General features: G+C 37.0%; 1 protein-coding gene across 7 annotated transcripts in view; it reads right to left on the minus strand.

The window, feature by feature from the left end:
- KIAA0232 (KIAA0232 ortholog) overlaps positions 1–17,317 on the minus strand; it is a 64,001-nt gene that overhangs the window by 13,236 nt on the left and 33,448 nt on the right. For 6 of the 7 annotated variants that reach the window (XM_063157577.1, XM_063157581.1, XM_063157580.1 and 3 more), the window contains 3 exons: positions 6,172–6,238; positions 4,754–4,835; positions 194–3,491 (listed from right to left, as the gene is read on the minus strand). In XM_063157577.1, coding sequence (XP_063013647.1) covers positions 194–3,491; positions 4,754–4,835; positions 6,172–6,238 — 3,447 coding nt within the window. Of the gene's footprint in view, positions 1–193; positions 3,492–4,753; positions 4,836–6,171; positions 6,239–8,206; positions 8,281–17,317 lie in introns of those variants that run through there. The other variant, XM_063157582.1, reaches the window with a different exon arrangement.

Here is a 17,317-nt window from a genome sequence, read left to right on the forward strand (position 1 = left end):
CAGTGCCAGCACTCGGTCACCCTTACAATTAGCGAGTTTATTCTTATGTTCAGATGGAACCTCCAGTTTCTCTACAAAACTGTATTTTCTAAAGATCTATACAATCACAAACATTTAAGCTGAACTGTCACATGACAAACTGCTGGTTATCAGCTGCCAGCTGCAAATTCTGTAATTTTATATATCCACATACCTCTTCATGCTCTCCTGAAGAAACAGGATTATCCTCATACGTGGGGAAATGACACCCTGCTTTACAACTGCAAAACCTGCCAGTCTCCTCACGCGGCTCCACTATTCTGCAGTTTACTTTGGAGCTCTCCACCACTCTCCCTTCTAGAGATTCTTTCATACTGCATTCTAAACAGGGATCTTGGTTTCCTACTGGCAACATGCCGGCCGACTCTTCTTGGGAATCCAATGATGTCTGTGCACTCTTCTCCATTCCAGACTTTTTTAATCTGGGAAGGAATTTTCCAGATTCAAGCTCTGATTTTCCATAATAATGCCCTTCTTTTTCTGCATCTTCTTCCAGAGGTTTGAGATCTGCTTGCGGATCCTCAAATACATCTACTTGGGGAGGGACAGCAATACTCCCCTCATCTTTTTCTGACTCAAATTCTGACTCGCTTCCACCACCTGGAGAAAGTTCAGATGCAGAAATTGGGCGAAAGTGAGTCCTGGGAGAAATCCGTATAGCCCTGTACTGCGTTCGATCCACACCACATATCCTGGGGTGTAAAACCTCACTGTCTGAATCAGAGCACAGAATCGACTTAGGTTTAAAACTAGGGCTGAAGGATGCAATTCCTTCTGGCTCAAACGAACACTCTACATGAAGAACTTGTGAAAATGGATTGTTCAGGTCAAAGGAAGAGAATGAGTATTCAAGCCCTGGTTCTTCAACTTGAAAGTTCCCACAAGCTCCCAGTAAGTCTTCATGGAAGATAAAAGAAAAACCCTTATTTAATCCATTATCTCCACTCTTGGATTGCTCGTTCTGTTCAAATGACACAAACGGCCTCCATAATTGCCTGTGCCCAGGGGCAAAGCTATTACCTGGAGTCATAAAAACATCTGTGCCAGCTATTGTCACCACATCGGAAGCTGCACACTGCAGTAAGCTCCCCTTTGAGTGACCAGGTGGCACCACTGCCCATTCTCCATCACTGTTAAATGTTTTGAGCTCCCCATACACACCACCAAGTATAAATGAGTTTTCTTTATCCTGGTTAACATCCCAGGGTTTTGATGGTGTGGTATAGTCACCACCATCTACTTTTGATAAATCATTTGAGACAAAGGCTCTCTTCTCTACATTCTCCTTTTGACCTTCCCAAAGGTGATACTCTGATCTTTGCACTGCTTTATTGGGTTCCTGGAGGGTTTCAACTTTTGCTTCTGTATCCAAACAGCAGCAATAGTTATTTACATCAGTTGAAAACAATTCATCTTCTATTCCTTCTATTTCTACCATTGCTGCAGAATTTCTGTCTGTCATATTTGTCCAAATATCTTTAATAACCCCTGAGCTGTAGCCATCTCCATGTGGACTGCTTTCCCTACACCCTTGTGTAGTTTCATAGTCTTTACTTTCTGCTTTTTGTTCTAGCTGAATACCACAGACAGATTCTAGCTTAGATTTCTTTTTGAAAATCAAAGTGGGCATTTCTCCTAAACTTCTAGCTTGCTGCTGGCAGGTTTCTTCTGGCAGAAAATCTAGAATTTCTTCATCTACATAATTCGAAGACACTCTAGGAACTACATAATTAATATCTTCTGCATTAAATTGCGTGGATTCTTCATATGGAATATTTATAGTCTCATTGTCTGAACGTGTTTCTTCCGAGTGTGACCATGGACTACAGGTTCTTGTTGAAAGATTAGAACAGTGTTCATTTTCATCAAAGGCACTATTTTTGGTCCATATTAGCAATCTAGACTGTGTTTTCCCAAGAATATTAGCAGTGCTACTAGAATCTGCATTTTCATTTCCCAAGTTGAGTGTTTCAAAAGAAAATGGTAAAACAGAGTTACTGCATTGCACTTCAAACACTGAAAAACATGAGTTTATACCAGACCCTTCATTAATATCTGAAAAGAGCTCTTGATTGCCAGCAAGCATGTGTGAATTAAGCATTGTGCTGTCTAGGATGGGGGAGAATCTGATCGGAGAATCTCCTCCAAAACTTTCCCCATCTGCATCACCAGAACTAGAAGATGAACAGCACTCCCAAAATTGAGCTAAATTACTAAGATCTTGCAAGAACCACCCTTCAGCACCAACAGAGCTGGTCGAATCAGTCCATATTGCACTTTCCCCTTGCAACTCCATTCCATCTAACACTATGCAACATTCTGCCTCAAAATCAGTTTTTTCTTTACTCTTCTGTCGAATCATATTTAAAATCCGACTCTCCCCTTGCATCGTATCTGAGGCACCAGGATCCAACATGGATTGATCAATATCCACTTCATAGAAGTGCGTTAGTTCTGACAGATGAACATCATCTAAATACTTGTCGTCCTCTGGTTGAGAACATATTGAGGTCCCAGTGAGGTCAATATCCTCATTTAGAACTGCAGGCATTTCTACAAAGTGACCATCAATGAAAGTACCTGCTGCGAGGTATGTTTTATGAGTATTATTGTTGCTAATACAAAGACCATGCACTGATTCAGACAACTCTTCTACAGCCTCTGATGTTACTCCACATATATCTTCTCTGTTGCGGTACGTAGTCTCCAGCTTGCTTTTTCTGCTAAGAGGAACAAAGTACTCCGTAATCGGCTCAGTATACCACAAGGGCTCTTCTTTATATTCCTTTTCGTTTCTACTGTCTAAATACAAATCTTTTCCATCACTACCGCCAGCTTCTTTTCTTCCAATTTCTTTTAATGGCCTTTTACCTCTTTTGCACAGTTGTTTGATGGACCCGCTGCTGCTGCTGCTGCTGCTTCCGCTGTGGACTTTTCTATCAACCTTTTCACCAGATTTCACTGACAGCCTGCTCTGCCCATTCCGCCCTTTTTTACTCCGAACCTCTCTTGTTTTGTGTCTCACTTTAATACATTTCATGGATGCCTTGTATTCACCTTGATTACCACTAGAACTTGAGCCAGCCTCACTGGATCCTGATGACCAGGAGCGGGGACGCATCTTCCCTTCAGATTTATGTCGGACTTGCTTTTTGTACAAAACAGGCTTCTCCTCAACGGTGTTGTTACTGAACTTGTTTTCTTTCTCGTTTTTACTCTTCTTCTGCTGGGTTCTTTCCTGTACAGTGGCAGATACTTTATTACTTCGGTCTTTAGTTACTTCACTTTCACTATTGCAGTCCTTTGGAGAAGATGTATCCGTGCTAGTTGGTGGAACAGTGGATGAAGATGAGGAGCTAGAGTAAGAGCATACTTTGGATTTATTCCATACAGTCATAATTTCCTGCAGGCAAACTGGCTTTTCAGAAAGAGGAGGAAATGCTTCATAGTACCTGAAAGCAAAACAAAAGGGACATTTGGATTGTAGAGCTTCAGATAAGTATTAAAAAACCACAGCAAAACACTACCAGTCTAATTGCTAAAAATCTAGTTTGCATTACATATGCACATGCCACTCACTGCACTATTTGAATGATATCAAAAGGAAAATTAAAATGAGCTTTAAAAGTGGTTATATTAATATATGTTTAGAAATATACTGCATACAAGTAAAACAATTTCCTTTTCAGAGACCACCAAACATCACTGTGGAGAGAAAACTTAGATGCTCACAACAGTGGCTCCAGGTTTATTAGATAATGTGGTAATTCACTACAGTCTTCTTAAATGTTTGATTTAGATGAAAAAGTCCTGAATTTCAGTTATATCAGTCCTGAATTTCAGTTTTTAAAATTTTCGTTTATGAAATGAGACACTATCTGTTACGTTCTACATAGTTTGATCATCCAGTTATTAAGAAAAAGCTATTAAAAAAAGAGTAGGTTTTGAGTAGTTTAAGATGCTTAATAGCTTTATGCAAGAGGTACAAGATTAAAATATGGTTTTCTGCAACATTTATAGTACTATGTGTTTGGTAGTAGAGAGCTTTTCACTGAATCACATATACTTCAATGAAAACTTATTTAAAATTGTTAGAAGTCAGTTATATGAAATGCACATTAGCACAATCAATTCCCTGTAGACAAATCATCCATTTAGTAACATTTCTACCAGGCTGTTGCTACTATTAAGAGATACAGAAGCAGTTGTATCTCCAAGAGAGGTGAATGACAAAACTCCTGGGTAGTTCAGTAACAATGGACTCAGGTACTTGCTAACTAGGAGATCACTTTGGTTATCAAGAGTTTAAAGGTTACAAGAGTTTGTTTGCCATTTCTGCAATAGAAGACAGCAAGATCTGAATCCAGGAAACAAATTATTCTGTCCTTGTAAATCTACATGTCAATTAATGTTGTTTTAAAGGTTTTTGTCTGGTTGATTTAGTCTTCAGGAAACTAAAATAAAGTATGGTTTGAATGCTGTATATAGTCAAATGAAAGCAGTCTGGGCTTTGACAGAAATTAAATTAGCCCATGATACCAAATGCTTATATTTAAATATACAAGATTAACAAAAGAAGATGGCTTGAAAAGAAATGTATTTCTTAATATCCACAAAACTCCAGATTCCCCACTGAGTTAACTTCACTGTGTTAAAATATGTGAATAAAAAGATAAAAGCATCTAAGATAATAATAATAAAAAAAATTGCATACATTTCTACTTGATCCTTTGCTGTGGGAGATAAATCAGTCTCAGGAGTCAAAGAGCCTTCTAACTTTTTGTGAATCTTCTCCTCTGTTTTGGAAGAAAATTCCAAATGTTTAACAGAAAAAATCCAAAAAAGACTGTGCACTTTATAACAGTATTTAACAAAAAGCACCAGGATGTATAACCATAATAGTAGTAAAATTTCCATACAACACTGTAAATAACATTAAGAAATTATGAATTACCACCCAAGATTCAAGTTTTTCACACTTGTCCAGTCCTGCAAATCTGACCAAACATGACCAGCCAGCAGTTCCATGCAACCTCATGGCTAGCAATGCCCCTCTGCTGAATGTTTAACTGTTCCATGTCCAAATCCTTATCTCATTCTTGGATTGCTACAGACACAAAAAATATTTCTTAAAAATCAACTGTTTAACTAAATGTTTTTACTACTGGCCACACACTTCTCATGTGTTTCACTAAAAGGAAATATCCTAGCAGTAATTTTTGAGCTTTGAGTGGATGTAAAGGCATATTTCCTGTGTGAGAGGTGACTGAATATTTTCTAATTCTTTATATTCCAATGTTTAAAATTAAAAAAAAAAAGAGACATACTATTTTTTTATTTTATATTTTCCAAAATAAATGCTCAATATCACATTGGTTCAAGAAGAAATTCACAGCATTATGAAATACTAAGAGCTAAGAATTACAGTTTAAAAACAAAAACAGGGAATAGAAACAGCTAAAACCATGCTTTAAGCAGGTAAATGTTTCTCTTATTTACAGCTATTTATACTACATAATAAGCATATTAATTTTACTCTAACTGTCCAAGGCTGCTGCTGTGTGCCTGAGTAAACATTTAGGTGTGATGACCTTTCACTAGAGACAATACAACTTTACATTATGTTCCCTCTCCCCTGAGTTTGACATCATAAAGTGCCCATTATCATTCCCCTATAGCCCAGAAATTTTAAGTAGTGGTGGTTATTTGGATGCTTTTCACACAAATTGTTTCCACATAATTATTTTGAGGCAAACCTGCTCTTTGCAAGCACCAATACACAAAAGGAATAGAATCAAGCCTACCTTATTTTCATTACTTTTGGTAGAAAGGGGAGATGCTGAATTTGGAATATTTACTAAAAATGCAGGCACAGCTGGATATGAATAGTTATAGCTTTTAATGAAGAAAGCTCCATTTGTGACTGGCTATTTCTTAGTAAATAAAGCATAGCAATACAAAATTGCTTAAATTATTTGAATGAAATTATTCAAATGTATTTTAAAATTGCATGGCCTGTACTAAAAGCTACTGAAAAACAGCCTACTCCCCCACACCCACCCCTGTCTCAGAATGTTGCAGAGCTGATAAATACAATACATGGCCTCAGAAGTTTAAACATTTTTTCCTCACCTTGCTTACTCTGAAGGTCTTTCAGTTTGGAGCAAAGCTCCTCCACTAACGTTTCAATCCCAGAGCTCTGCACAACAACAAAACCACATGGGGAAAAAAGAAAAGAAAAACAGAAAACATAACTTACTAAAAACAATTTTAATGTCATAGAAATATACCAATACAGTAAACATATCTCAGCAGACATACTGTTCTTTTTGCACAGTAACTACATATGAAAAAATCAACAAACATTATTCCTAGTATAAATCCAATCCTATAAATACATTAGTTGGAGGTCAAAATGATTCCATGGAACATGAAGATACATTCACACAGAGGTTTCAAACTACAGGTCACATTGTTGCACCATTGGATATCCAAAGCTGTGCAAACACAGCATGTCACATTTACTGCATGGTATTGCTGCAGATTTAGCCAGGAGTCTCAGCACAGAAGTTCAATGACCCACTGATCACTAAGATTCATTTCAAAAAGCTAGGCCTGATCCTTCTGGCTGCACAGTTTATACCTGTGGGAATGGGACTGTTAAAAGGATACAGAAAATCAGGCATGAAGGTGGAAATGAGAACAGTAAGAAGGCGTACCCACATATGTGACAGAAAGGGAGAGGAAATGCTTCCACAGCATCTGTATGCAAAACCCTCCCATAGTCTTGCCAATTTAAAATGACCAGGCATTTTTTTTCTTTTTAAACATTGTGTTATTAACAACACAGGACAGAAGAGGGAAAAATAAACATCTTCATATTCCTATAAGTCTCTATTTTTCCTCTTTTATTCTTCTACATAACAAACATACACACAAAATAGTCCAATATATTACCCACAGAGGAAAACCCCATGTCAATCCAATGGAATAAAATTTGAATTCCAGTCAGTTAAATACTAAATAGCAACTTAGAGCCTGAAATGACCCTTCCTGCTGGAGGGAAAACTTAGGTGTGGGTATTTGTATTGTCATTATTCAATGCTCAGGAATTGTGCTCAGAGATTGCACTTCACACTTTCCATAACAGCAAACAGAGCTGGAATCACAGCTAAACACAGCAAACTGGAATTAGTGAAGAAGATCCCAGAGGTCCCCTGCATGTCATCCTACAGCTGGGAGTGGTAATGAGGGAAGACCATGCAGCTTATTGTATCCTGTGCACACTTTCCTCAGTATCAGCTCCATTGTTGGAAGTCTAGCTCCCATTATACTTGGATAAATTTACACAAACCCTCGAGAAAATTATCTCATCTTCTGACTTTAACATGGTCTTATTGTGCATATAGTTATGGGATGTTTTCTCTCCAAAGGCAACACCAATCAAATATCAAGTTACAGAAATGCACAGAAAAGAGTTTGACTTGCTGTGTCACCCTGGTGGTATAAAGAATTCATTTTTCCAAGATAAAAGAGTTTCTCATCTCTCCTGATTGCTGTCCAGAAATTGCTGAGAAACGTGAATATATATCGCTAAAGCACAACTAAGTACTATGAAAAAGAGAATATCATTTATTCGGTCAGACTAGCTTGTTTAATTCACTGTCAGAAAAACACACTTGAAAAATCATACACTGAAGCAATGATTTATATGCTAACTCTAAACTTTAATTATTTGCAGCCAAGTGAGAAAGAAAGCAATGTTCTATTCCCAATTGTATTGCTGCACTGAAGTGCTAAATATAAACCTTTATACCGCATACTTAATTGAGGATGACTTAGCAATATCAAACTTCAGAAGGCATCTTCTATATCAGTAAATTTACCAGTACAAATTTAATCATTCAGCAAGAACCAAGCAGGACAGTAATATGGACAAAGCTATGTAGTTGTAATAATTTGTCACTTTATGCCCTTACCACTCTTGACTCCCCCTTCCTCCCTCAAAAAAGGTCAACAGAGGAGGAGCTGGCCTTGGTTTTCCTGAGCTCCCCAAACTGTCTAATCGAACAGACACCTGTAGCAAACACTCCAAGGAATACAGATTCACCTACTTAATACAACATCATGCTAAAAAAATGCCCCAAACCAGTAACAATATTCTTACCATTACACCGAAGAAGCGAAATCTTTTGGAATCAAACGTTTCATTTCCTCCTGGACCATGAAACTAATACTGGAGTCAGCTGACACCGCCCGCTGTCCTGCCGGGCGCTGAAGGAGACAGCGCTCGCTTGAAAAAAACGGGGGTGGGACCCACTGAGCACAACGCCAGGGCTCCAGAGACCCCTGCTCAACTCCCCACTGCAGCACGTGAAAACATGCTGCAGACGTAACCTAACAAATGCCACGGGCAGGTATTTCATGTGTGACACTGGTGTTCTCAGAATATGAGATTTAGTTACTTTTTTTCTTGTTTACCTTAATGCGTTGCAGCTGTAACAACCCCATGGCCTGAAAGTAACACGTTCCAGGCACTGGCTTGGTTCAATAGGACACAGCTAGCGAACAAAGCTAGGGCATCTGCTGGAATTACTTTGCTTATGTTCAAATTTAAAGACAGTCCCCATACAGTACAAATACTGGAGCATTTTGAAATATGGAAGTTTTAGTGCCCAATTACGATTGCTTTTTTAATTCCATCATGAAAGGCTTAAATCTCAAAATTGTCTGGCCCAGATTTCTACCAACCTATTTCTCTCATTCAAATTACAAAGGACAGTGCATGATTTTTAATTAATATTTTTCATTTTGCACGACAATATTTCCTGCACACCTAAACCCATTTTATTCTCTTCTACTGTTTTTAACATATTTCTCTTTCCTTCCCCTACTTTAATATACATCCAGTTTCACCAAAAGTTGTTCTTTTTGGCTTTTTATCAGCTGGCTGCAGCAAGGGAAGGATTACATAAAGGATAGGTGTTATGTTACTGGCATAGGAGTGATGGTGCTAACAGATAAATTAAGCTTCTGAACTCACCCAGCATGAACAACAACAGTCAATCTGACTGCTGGAGTTACAGGACTCCAATAACCACTGTCTTCCTTACTGACCACCATGACCCTATTCAGAGCCTAATTAATGCAGTTCTGCCTAATGAAGAATAGGACCAATTAAAAAAAAAAAAAGAAAAAGAAAAGAGAAGAGTAAAGCTCACACAAATTTTTATACATATTTGTAAATATGTTTGGTACTTCTGACTTTTTTTGAGGTTGGATTTTTTTTCCCCTAAACACACAAGCACATAGATATATATAATGTCAAATATTAAATCAAAGACCTTTTGAACACACTCTGCTCTGGAAGTAGAGCAGTCAGAGACGACAAGTGGTAACTCATTAGCCTAAAGCAGTCCAATTGCTTTTGTATGTACACTGACACCTCTGTATAGCAGCAGAAAATGCCCCCAGAAAATATTAAATCTGTAAGTGTAGTTACTTCTGAATGTAGTTGTTATAAATTTAAAATGTTCAGTTTATCATGAACCATGGAGAAATCCTGTATTATGTGCACCAAACTGAAATTCACTAAAAACTGTTGCCTCTGTTAACAGTGGGCACTGGCTCCTATGTGTTCACAGTTTTGAGTAAGAAGCTGTGAAACATTAGCTCCTCTCAAATGCTAGACAAATCACTTGAATTCTTAACTGATATTCACCTCTGCTAGCAGGTTACTTCTGAATATAGCAAACAAGCACAGGACAGTCACCATCCAGAAAATTTCAGAAGTTATCCTGCATTTGATCACAAACAGCACCACTATTATTTCACATAGCTATACAATGGAACTGAGAAGGGGATTGTTCAACAAAATTTTTCATTTTCACTGAGCTTTCACCTCTTCCCATCACCCAATAATATCATTGGGTTATGGGTTTCATATTTCCAGCAAAAAAAGGCCAGGCACACATATACTTTTTCCTGCAGCTCTGCACATATGCAATAGCAAAGCCTTCAGGACAAAACAAAGGAAAACAAACTTCTGATAGCCAGTAGTTAGAAGGAGATTTTCCACATCTGACAGATCATTAATATAGACATAGTAACTGAAAAATTCCATCAGATTATACAACTCAAAAGGAAGTGTTGTTTTAGGGAGATGCTGTTTGGCTTTAGGTTTTTTGGCATGTTCAGTTTTTTTGCCTCTAGTCTAACATAAGTTAAAAGCTTCCTCCAGAAGCTTTGAACTGTGCAGTGCAAATATTTACTAAATATGGTTTGTTACTTCAGTCCTGTAAGGTATGGGGAAAGGTCCTTGCCCCTCTTCAATCTTTTTGAAAAGCAAAAGCATTACAATTCCTTTTACTTGAACAAATAAAATAATACTCATTTGCTATTAGGCTTTTGAGAGCTTTCTAGCTTACACTTTCAAAACAAATCCTCATTTCCTTTTCCCAAACATACAGAATTTGTTTAGGTTGGAAAGTACCTCTGGAGATCATCTAGTCCAAACTCCTGCTGAAAGAGGATAACCTAGAGAACACTGACACTCCTTTCACAAAATACAAGTTCAAGCAATCTAGAAATTAGAGTAAATCAATATATTCATACTTTCAAATCATTGATTTAACAGGCCATAGGCTCTCCAGAGAAGATGGCACTGTGATTGAACCAGGACTGTTTTCTTGGCATGTCTCCTGTCACCAAGTGCAGGATTAAACAGCTTTCCTATATGAATCAGCTGTTAAGCCACGTGAACTGAGTAAGGCACAAAATGTGATTCACTGCAACCACACATCTATTTCTATATTTTGTAGGATGATGAGAGAAAGTTAGAAGTCTAGGTTTTAATTTTTTAACATTCTGGCACAGTATAATTCATCTGATTACAAGTACTCTGAAAAGAGGTGCTCAATGCAGACTGAAAAAAAGACTAAAAAAAATCTTGGCCCAAGATCAGCACTACATGAATGAATAAATAAATCAATCCATTAAAACAGTAGCTTCTCTGGGGTGTTCAACCCAGGTGGAGATCAAAGGAATAAAATAAGATTCCAGCTTGCATTATGGAAGTTTTTCCATCATAATGAGGTGGATGACACTAGGAAATATTTAAGAGTATGTACAACCTTTATGACCCTTTAGAAGTAAGAACACAATTAAATCTTTATCTGCTCACTTGAATACATAATGATTTACAACAAAGATATTGGACCAGTCAGAAAAACAGATTCTATTTATTAACGTCTCTTTTTGGGGCTCATGAATACTTGATCCAAAGTAATCTTCAATCAGTGTGTGACCTCAGAATATCAATTTCCGAGCAAACTGAGTTAATATCACAAAAATCCAAGCTATTTTAAGAAATAAGACAGCAATCAATCTTCAACAAGGAAATAAAAATACTTCCCTACAGCTCTCTTAATTGTGTCTTTGGTATTAAAACAACATTAGGGAAGGTAAATTACATATGTAGCACATAACTAGGATCAAGCTCAGATTTCAGAGCTATGATTCACCACTTCACACAACACCTTCTAAGAGAGAGAGAGATAATAAATAGCACGTGTTATTTACTAATTCTAGATAAAAGAGATCATCTGCCAGTTCAAATTAACTTCAAATGAACATGCTATCCCTAAATGTAGGTTACTAGAGCAGCTAATCTGACTTCTGTTATTTAAAACTTAATTCTTTTAGATCCCTCCCATAGCTGGCTACACTGAAATAGAAGTTATCCCCCAAGAAAGGATAATTCCTCACTAGAAACTATTCTTCCTGATTATTATTCATCACATATAAACAAACATGCTGACTTCAAAGCCACAACAGACTTGCTATCCTTGTAAGCAGTGCTGCTGAGATTTCACTTAATCACAGTACTTCAGCTTGCCCATCCTAAAACGTTCTTATCTGTATCATCAATGAAATGGGAGAAACTCATAAAGTGTGTTCCCACCAATTATGCAAAGGCTCTTTTCTGCATCAAACAAATTGCAGAAAGGACACTTGAATTTTCCCCAGCAGGTGCTCTGCCAAATTTGTTCAAGTTTGCTTGTGTGTAGGGTAAGAATTCATAATGAACCCCCAACTCATATTTTGGTGAAAATGATTGTTCCGCATTAAGGAAAATGATAATCTAATAACACTGCTCTGTGAGGCAACACAGGGCATTATTCAGGAGAGCTCTGTAACCAACTCCTCTGGCATTTTCCTGGCCACTCCTTTGTGCCTAAAAGACTGTGTTGCTCCTCCCTCCAAGAAATGCATATGCCAACTTTGCTTCTGTCTCAGGCCTAGCAGAGAAGCTCTATGAGGACAGATCTGCTTTGCCCCAGTTTGTTCCCATTTTCATTGGAAGCACATACAAGGTGAAATAACGTTTAATCACACTGAACACACACTTTCAGCCTCCAAGATAGTAATCTGTACTATTGGAAATAATGCTTATGAAGCCACTTTTGTGTAGACTAAGCTCCCACAAGGAATATGTACCTTTTCTATATTGAGAAAATGCATACAAAAATTGAAATAATGATAAGTTTCGTCAACTTCAATGAATGTTACTATTACTGACAGCAAAGAGGCTTCAGTAACAAGAGAAATCAGATATGTGGTATTTTGAATATCTATTTAGTGCCAAAGTCATAAAGCAAAAGAAATAGATTTATTGTAATTAATCTATTCTGTGATGGTTACCTTGGCAAGACAAATTACTTTCATTTTCTATATGGTATCTAAAGTTATTTTTAAAATTCTTTTCTAAACAACGCTGCATGTTCTGGAAACTGCTAGTATATCCCTTTCAATAAGGGCAAGTGGACACAACTCAAAGGAAAGACAATATTCATTGACTTTGTGAAGGAAGTGCTTTGGCATTTTCCAGTAAAAGACTCTGAACAATCAGACACACAAAAATGCTAACTACTGAGCTAGTCAGCATATATGCTTCAAGAACGATCAAGGCTCTTTTGGAATCTTAACTTCAATTTTTTGCTTTAATAAATTCAAATTTTCAACATGCACTTCACTTTTCTGATTTGTTAAGATGGCTTTTACACAACTTGATTCATTCTTGTGATGTCCCGTATCTTTACATTACCACTCTCATTCATGTCACTTCTAGTTATACAAAAATGTGCAATTTAAATCACTCAAGAAACCACCTGATGTTTATAACCTGATTCCCTGATATCCCAGTGTAGTGGTCTGTGTGTATTATCTAGTTAATATTGGCTTACATTAAAGAAGCAGGGAACAGCAGGAATAAATCACTGATTAAAATTAATTTTAAATCATCTAGTTAAGTTGCCATTCTACTTAAGAAGAAAAGAAAGACTGTTCCCTTGCTACAAATTCCAGAAGTCCATTTTTCTCAGTTCTTTATCACTACTGCAAAGGCAGATTATGCAACAGTGACCTAGGCCAAATGTCACACAGATACCATAATCTCTGGAGGCAGCAATAGCTGGCCAAAGTAACCCATCAATAAAAACATGCTCAGATGTGCAATCATAGCCAATTTATTCATTTGGCCTGGACTAGCAGATTATTTCATCAAAGAAGATTCATGTGCAGAACTGCAATAACTGCATGCATGCCCCACCTCTGCAAATGTTGAAGGCCAGGTTGGATGGGGCTCCAAGCAAACTGGTCTAGTGGGAGGTGTCCCTGCCCATGGCAGGAGGTTGGAATGAGATGATCTTTAAGGTTCCTTCCAAACCAAACCATTCTAGGATTCTATGATCTATGAAAGTTTGACAGTTCTGCACTTCAAGTAAGAAAGATGACAAACACTAAGAAAATTTCAACAAAAATCTTATTTTAGACACATCTCAACTCTGTGCTGAAAGCAAGGCACATTTGAGAATAAAATTATAATTTTAAATTTTTAACAGAAGCATTCAATAGAGCCACACTTGTTCCTCTACGTGGCCCCATATGATAACACAAGTATCAGAAGAGTTATATTCCCCCCTCGTGACTCGATAAGCAAAGCCAATGCTCTGTGCTGTTAGCATGCCACACCTGAGTAATTTAAAATAAATTACAGTTACAAAGTTTCACCAATTATGTTTTTATGTTATATCCAAGCAGTAATTTCTTAGAACAGTGGGATGGAAGGCACTGTGTGTTCTTGTCAAATACATTAGAGTAGTTCTCTTTCAAAATTCATCACGGAATCCATCAACCAAGACGAGCTCTTGCTTTATACTGTTTCATGTTAGCAGATTTTGAGAGCTTGGTTAGTTCAGAATGGACCACACTGCCTGAACCCTCTTATGGCAGGCCTTGGGACATCAGCAGCACTGGACACTAGGATTGTCTCAGGATGTGCTATGGACCAGCTTAGGTTAAGTGGCCCCTACACAGGGAGAAGGAGAGTCTTGGAGCACTGGTTTCATCTGTGCAGACAGTAAGATCACAGGAATTGTCTCCTTTGCTCATTCTTAAAAAGTCCTCCCACATTTCAGCAGAAGGTCACAGCAACTGGTTGAACTGAAACTCTGGCACCATCTTGGGGTGCAGTTTCACGGGGCACACTGCAGGTGTTTGGTGACTGAACTGCAACAACACAGCTGGAGACCTGCTCGCTCTATTGAACAATGCCAATTTTAGCAGAAAAATAGTCAGGTACAAGCTAATAAGCTTGGATTTGTAACCAATGGACACATAAGTAATTTTAATATTATTACTAGGAAATACACTTATTGAAAAGTCTTACATGTATCAGTCTCCATAAGTAACCTCTAATTCCAACCTTACTCCCAGTATCCACCTTGTAAAAAGTAACACAAGTGAATTTCTAAACTCCTATTTGTTTAATAAATTTCTGAGTCTCAAAGATACTGCATTCTGTCTTTTTACAGTAACAAGACAAGTAATTACAAGTTTCATTATTCAAATACAAAAGTATGTACTTTCAGAATTAGGAGGTTGAAAAAAAAAGAACCTCCACTTGCACCTGAACAAACTGATCATGTTTCTACAAACAACAACAATAAAACTAATCACCAAGCTATTTAATGTTGACAGATCAGCCGTTTTTACTTAAAATTTGAGGCAGTAATTTAAGGATAATATTTCTTATTTTCAAATAAGATAAGAAATTTAATAGATAAATAGATCTTTTATATAAATATTCCCCAGTCCTAACCATTAGGATTTTTTACCCAATGTTTCATTAGAATGGATATCCCTACTTGAGCAGTTAATTGCAAAACAACCTTTAAAAATTTCTTCCATACTTTAGCAGGATAAAAATTAAGATAAAATCTCTACTCAAGGTCAATATTAACAAGTTTTTCAAAATTTGAGCAATTCTTCAGCATGTCTTTAAACTGCTATTTATTCAAGTGTTTCAGAAAAAATAAACTTTAGAACTACAGTAAGAATAGCAATTGATTGCTGCATTAAAGTACTTGTCTTAGAGTCTTTCTCACCATCATTCTGTCTCCATTTTCTGGAGAGCTGCAGTGTACTTACATTTCCTCTGCTCCTGACTGCATCAAGAGCATCTGCAGCCAAAGACTCATTTATACAAATATAGACAATTTGAGACACCAAAATGCTTGTCAAACAAAAAATACTGTCCTCAGAATGTACACCCATTAACAATTTGCATTCTCACATATACCAGATGGTGCCTGTCAGAATCAGGCTTCCCCCACAAACACACTTTAGTCCACAACAGGCTCTGCCATGGCAAAGACAGAGAGAGGCAGAGCAGCTTCTCTGACTCTTCATTCTCCACCATGTAGGAAATGTTTTAGAAATAAACACCAAACTTGGGCTTCTTCAAGTCAGATCTTTGTTTTCAGCCCTGTGAAATTACAACTAGAACCTTGGATTTCTGTCTCAGATTAGTGTTTTACAGCATTACTCTTTTTAACACAAGAGGAAGAAAAGAAGTGAAGCAAAACTAAGCTACCAAATGAAGCACCTAAGTATGAATGTAAAATACAAATTAAGTATAAATGTATAAATGAAGTACCCTAAGAATGAATACTGTAGAAATGTAAACCCACAAGAGGTTATTTCAAAATACTTGTTTCAACTAAATGAAAGTCTGACAAAAAAAGTACTTACTGCTATCAAGCCAATTTTCATATAATCAATTTCATCACTTTCCCTCTCCATCAAGCACCTTCTTGAAGTGATTGCCCAATTTTAAGGTTTTTGGTTACTGGTAGGGGAGGAGGCAGACTGTCTGCCATTTCTAAACACATTATTGGTTTAAATAGTTAAATGCAAAAATCAAAATTACATTAACCATATCTGTAATTTCCTATGAGAGTTAGAAAAGTTACTACTGACCCACATTACCTTTTCATCCTCTGCACACTTTTCTCTCTAAAACGATCAGGCTGCAAAATCCTAAAGTCTTCACTGAATTGTCACCCTGCTTTGGCTCTTTTGTGTGTGTTTGTGTGTGCCTATACACACGTGTGTATACATACATAGCCTGTCTGCAGACACACACAGGGTAAACAGTACAATCACTTCACTTAAATACAATTTAATTAAATATATTCAACTTGAAATCCACTAAGACTGTTCCCCAATTATTCCCATTAAAGGGACTCAAACTTGCTTGTTTAACTCCAATACTAAGGTTGAAAGAAGAGGTTAGGCTGGAAGAGCAAGTGTTCCATATCCATGTGAGCAGATTGGCATTTCTGCATCCGCCTACTTTGAAAAAGGGATCACAGAAGGTAAGCAAAACTATAAACAAGCTCCATAACTGCCCATGCGGACTATTTATCAGGTATTTGCAAAAAGAGAACATCCTAATGAATACATCTACCTAATCTGACAACAAAAAAAAAAAAAAAAAAAATCACAGGTAAACATTTCTCAGACGATTCAGAAAACCATTTTAAAAAATTCAAGTGGCCCTGGAAAAAAGTATTTATATGCATTTCAATAATTTTGATAAATACTCCTTACACGCAAGTGATCTACCATTTCAACTACAGTTCACAGAATATTTTTATAATTTTGTAGAGAAAAAACCATGAACATTGTATGAAGCAGCTTGAATGCCTCAGTAGAAATATTATTTTAACATTATCTTTCACAGTCCAAAATCTATTCATTATTCCCATCAGATCAGCACACAAACTTAAATACAAAAACCCAACAACATCAGAAATGTGTTTCAAAAATCAGAAATAAAAGATATCTTACAAGTTACTTTAAAGTATTACTAGCATTTAAGTAGGATCACCCCTCCCTTTAATTCTGGGGGAAAAATTAAAAGTCTGTATTTCTT

Source organism: Melospiza melodia, chromosome 5, assembly GCF_035770615.1.
Source record: "Melospiza melodia melodia isolate bMelMel2 chromosome 5, bMelMel2.pri, whole genome shotgun sequence".
NCBI lineage: Eukaryota > Metazoa > Chordata > Aves > Passeriformes > Passerellidae > Melospiza > Melospiza melodia.